At 39.6% G+C, this 5,240-nt stretch overlaps 1 protein-coding gene across 1 annotated transcript in view; it reads right to left on the reverse strand.

The window, feature by feature from the left end:
- Nucleotides 1-462: 462 nt before the first annotated feature.
- LOC138026152 (kelch-like protein 3) overlaps nucleotides 463-5,240 on the reverse strand; it is a 10,466-nt gene continuing 5,688 nt past the window's right edge. The window contains exon 2 of the mRNA XM_068873365.1: nucleotides 463-3,900. Coding sequence (XP_068729466.1) covers nucleotides 1,936-3,807 — 1,872 coding nt within the window. The 5' untranslated portion in view covers nucleotides 3,808-3,900 and the 3' untranslated portion in view covers nucleotides 463-1,935. The remainder of the gene's footprint in view (nucleotides 3,901-5,240) is intronic.

Consider the following 5,240-nt stretch of genomic DNA (forward strand, 5'->3'; position numbering starts at 1 on the left):
ATAGGCTAGTTTCGAATTGTACAGCAACGAAAGAACAGAGTCGAGGTTCAGGGGAATAATTAGCATTCTGTATTGTTTAATACAAAGGAAAATGAAAGTTATTCCCCTGAACCTCGACTCTGTTCTTTTGTTGCTGCACAATTCGAAAGTAGCCTATTAATTTTGACGGTTGCGTTAAAATTGAGTTCATGTCACGTTGAGCCCCATTGAATTTTTTACTACCCTACAATAAGGACATCGCCTCAGAAAAGAGACGAAAACTGGACTGCATTTCTTTTTACCCGGTTCGATTAAGGGTTGAAGTTAGGGTTTAATTGTAATCTTCAACCCGTTAAAGGTGGGAGTTTGGCCGCAAAGTAGTTAAGATTTGATCGTAACGATGTTAAAGAGTATTTGAGCAGTCTAAAATCACCTTCCATTTTGCCTCCACTACTCAACCTGACTAACACAACAATAACATTTGGATGCGTTGCCCAGCCAAGCCACTGTGCCATTTATTTAGCATTGGAATGGGTACAAAAAACATTTATATGTCAAATACATATAAAGAGAAGCGCAATGCATCAGAGCCGGATATGAAAACCCCCAAAAACCAGCGGGTGGAAAAAACCGGGGAACGTGTACCCCCGACAAAGGCAGTGGTGCGACCCTTGGGGTCCTATGTATTCTTATAGAAAAACACTATTTACAATGAAAAAGAACGCTATCATATATAGCCTTGCGAAGGCATACAACAATGCGAAATAACGATACACGAAACTAAACTTGAGCACGCGATAAAGGGTGACCTTAGAATGACTTAGCCTACCAACACCCGCAAACTACAAACCTAAATCACTGCGTACATAACACGGCTCATCAGGCCTCTGATACCAGCCGGCAAAATAACAACTTATGCAAATTTACAATTATCACAAATTGCATTTGTCGTTTAAGATGAACAACTGGAAAGTTACCATCTATCTCGCATCCAAAAATAACTCATTTTCATTGGTTTTCTTGACATTTGCATCAGTGATTAAGTGGCAAAAGGATAGCATGTGCATCCAATTTCTGTCAAAATAATTATTGTTTGACACAACAAATTCCAACAAATAGTACAAAACTGTCAACGTTAATTTTTGGAGATTTACCAAGTCAGCAGAGGGGTGGAAAATTGGCAAATAGGGGAGACTAACCTGTATTTAAGCCCCTGAAATGGGTGGGTCTAGACCCAGGGAGGAACCTTGTGATCATACCATTTTCAGATTAAAGTCCCGGAAATAGTTACACCATCTATATGTTATAAAACACATTCAATGCATAAAAACCAAGACATTACCAGGGTTAAAATTTTGGGCATTTCAGTTAGTAAACAATATGACAACAAAACCAGCAACGTTTTTTTAAAAAGATCAATCAGACAATTTTTTCAGTTATTATGAAAATGACCGAAAATTGAAGTTTGTGCCATTTGCGAAAAACCTCTCTGTCTATGCATGATTATTTGTTCGCGCTTAGGAAATCCTGAAATTTTAAGGTGGGGACATAATTATGGCTAGTTTTTGAGAAAAATGCTTTTGAAATGTCTAGTTTTCAGTCTCCCTCCAGTAGCTCAGTCACTATATTTAGCATTTTCCCCTGATTTGCATTTAATTGCCAGGTAAAATTAGATTTAACATCAATTCCAGTGACTAACACTTTAAAACAGATATGCTGTTAATTTTATTTCACAGATTTCAAAAGTAGTAAGCCACCTTAAAAGGAGGTCACTTGCATTAAAAGTGGATGAAGGCCAAACCCTTAATTATCAGAAAAGATTTCTCCACATGGTACCAAGAAGGAATGCCACCATCAGGCAGTCACAACAATAATGAATTTAAGGGAGAAATGTCTCCAGGTGGCACTGTTTGAAGAAATGCCACAAAAGGCAGTCATAAGAAAAATGTCAAAATGTCAAAGCTTACACAGCTTTTCTAACAGGCTCTTGTGGATCACTGCAAGACATGCCTTATGATGAATCTCTTTCTTCTGATCCCCAGGATTTTCATTTTTAAAGTTAGTGGGTATAGTGGACTTACTTTTCCATTCACATGCTCCTAACTGAAACACTTCCACTGACAATTCTCTTGAAGACGATTTTGCGTCTTTGAAGCCACCGACCACATAAAGGGCTTCCTGAAAACATACCATGTTTGCAGCTTGACGACACACCTTGAGGCTACTCATGACTTGCCATTCATTAGTTGATGGGTCGTATACCTCACAACACTTCAGTACTGTAAGGTGTCTCTCACTGTCATTCACGCCACCTGCTATGTAGATCTTGCCATTCATGGCTGCTCCAAAAGCATCATATCTTGCCCCATTCATAGATGCAACCTCCTCCCATGTGGCCAAAATAGGATTAAACCTTTCCACTCTTTTAGATACTTTGTACGAGCAAGACTCTATTCCTCCTACTAGGTAAAGGTGTCTTTTATCAGTGACTAAACAAGATGCACAGCGACTAGTTGGTGGATCAGCCACAGCCTCACATGAGCTCTCATCAAGCTTATAGAGAATAATTTTGAAATCAAATAATCCATAGATGCAACCGTCTAAAACTGACAAACAAGAACAAACATCCCTTTCATGTCTTCCTTCAACTGTCCCCCAGCAATTGGTGGAAGAAAGAAAGTATTCTATTACTCGAGATTCTCCTGATCCAACACGCTGTCCCCCGAAAATACAAATTTTGTCTCTGTATTGAACAACTGCATGGTCTTGATGTTCAAGTAACATGTCTGGCAACTGATACCAAATGTCTTTCTGCGGTAGATAGCATAAGGCTGTCCTGCCACCACAAACAAAAATCACATCTGTGTACCTCCCCAAGCACTTCCTTGGTGGCTTGGCAGCATTCTCACTGAAGGGATCTAAAGTGCACTTCATGGATCTCAACACAAAATTCAAACTCACATTACTTGTTGCTACCAGTTTTTCATTGACTAATTCGTTGAAAAGAAAGTCGTGGGACATGGATTTCAGGCGGACTTGACTCAACAATTCAGCAAAGTTGCTTTCTCGTTCACTCTTCTTGTGAGTCACCCACTTAACTATTCCCTTAAAAATTTCTTCCTCGGAGGTGACGGTGACATCATCACTAGAAACCCATTTCATGACTTGTTCAATATTGAGCTTCAGGAAGTCATCTGTTTTCATGACTGAACTGAAATTGGAGTTAATAAACTCGCAGGACTCCCCCATTAATTCCAAACACTGATATTTGTCGGCAAAGTAATAATTGAAAATGCAGTTTTCAGTTGTAATGTTTTCCTCCAGAAAACCACAAGCCAAAGTTTTCAAACCTGGTAAAAGAAGATAGTCTGCTGCTGCCACTAAGTCGTGGGCGTTCTCCTTGGTGACTGTAACATTACCAGTGTAAACGTATTTAAGAACTTCTTCCATGACTGACTCCGTTGCTTCTTCAAGTTCTATCCTGATGAACTGTTCCTTTCCCTCTCTCATGTCACTGACCAGAAGTGAAAGAAAAAACGGGCTTGCTGCTGCCAACATGAGTTTGTGAGCTTTAAACTCTTTGTTTTTTACTGACACTGTTACATCGAAGAAACTCTCTTTTCTTCTCAGAGCATCCAGACGATAGATAAGTTCCTGGCAGTGTTTTGATGGATCTGATGGCAATGGCTGTGAAAGGTCCGCCATATTGGAATTGGATGCGGAAGTGTTCAAATCTTCGATTTCGAATGCAACTGCTTCCACGTATTCTTCCATGTCGATACTCGCTGAACTTTGCGAAATGATAATGCGTTGGTTAAGAAATTTCATGTACGAGGGCCGCTAGTTAATCAGTTTCTTCATTACTGTCAATTAATTACTGTCAAGAGAGCGTTCTCAAAAACTTGTTGGGGGTGGGGGTACCTAAAATAATGAAAATAAAAATTGTCATCAGCCAATGTAAACAGGTCTAGATAGCAGCAACAATATAGATATTCGTATAAACATAAAGGCATCCTGCACACAGGATTGCTTCGAGATCCTGGACTTTGCAGCCACTAAGTACCAGGTGAAGCTTAAGGAATCCATGTATATAAAATGGGAGAAGCCCGATCTCAACCAGCAGGTGAAACACATTAACCTGACTCTCTCCCTGTAAGGAACTAAGCGTCACTCATTTAAATTTTTGTTTTGTTCTGTTTTGATTTAATACGCAATATTGACAACGCAATGTAACGAAGTTTGTAAGATCGCGCGCGCTTTAAATTCAACGGCGATTTCAAAATATGTAACACTGAAGATGACGGATGTACCGTCGAAACATGTCTGGAAAATTAAAGAAAGTTGTTATGTTTATACGAATATCCAATGTAAACACTATTTAACAAAATATAATATTCAACTTAAAGGGTTTGGATTCAATAGTATAGCAAATGTGGTTGAAATCAAGTGGTGATAAGGTAGACTGAAGCGAAGTACGGGAAGTGCATTATGGGATTTGAGGACTGTCTATTAATGAAAACAAATTCCAGATGACCAACCAATCAGAATTCAATTAAATGACAAGCAACCACGGTAATTTTTTCAAAAAATCACTAGTGGTTCAAGACAGTTCAGGGTACATCCGTAACGGATAGAACGCAAAAACTGTTGACAACCAGCGGCAGTGATTTCGAAAATAGGAACCTTATTAGGGAGCTTAGGAAACGAGGACGACGACGGCTACGAGGACTTCATTTAAAAATACGAGTTCGCGTTATTCATATCACTACGAAACTATTTCATGTCGTTTCGCGTTAAAAATGTGTAGTAACTGTCGAGGAATTAAACTGGTATGAGTGGGTTGGAAATGTAGAGAGAGAACTGAAAATTCATCGTTATGTGCTAACGTCCTCCACAGAACCTTAAATTTGGTCATTTTACGTCGTCATTTAGGAGATGACGGCAAAGAAATGTACCAAAATGAAAACGCACGTGCAGAGCGTGCAGAGCCATTGCTTTTGCTCACTAAACCTATTGTTTTGTAGCGTCGTCGTTGCCGTCGGCGTCGTCGTTTCGTAAGCTCCCTATTTAAGCAAGGACGACGACGACGGTTACGAGACCGCCACAAAACACTAGGTTTAATTAGCAAAAACAATAGCTCTGCTCGCCCTGCACATGAGCTCGACATTTTGATTCATTTCTTTGCTGTTCTCGTCTTGACAGCGACGTGAAATGATCAAATTTGAAGTCATGTGGAGGACGCGAGAACCTGACGACAAATT

This window comes from Montipora capricornis, chromosome 12 (assembly GCF_036669925.1).
Source record: "Montipora capricornis isolate CH-2021 chromosome 12, ASM3666992v2, whole genome shotgun sequence".
Classification (NCBI taxonomy): Eukaryota; Metazoa; Cnidaria; class Anthozoa; order Scleractinia; family Acroporidae; genus Montipora; species Montipora capricornis.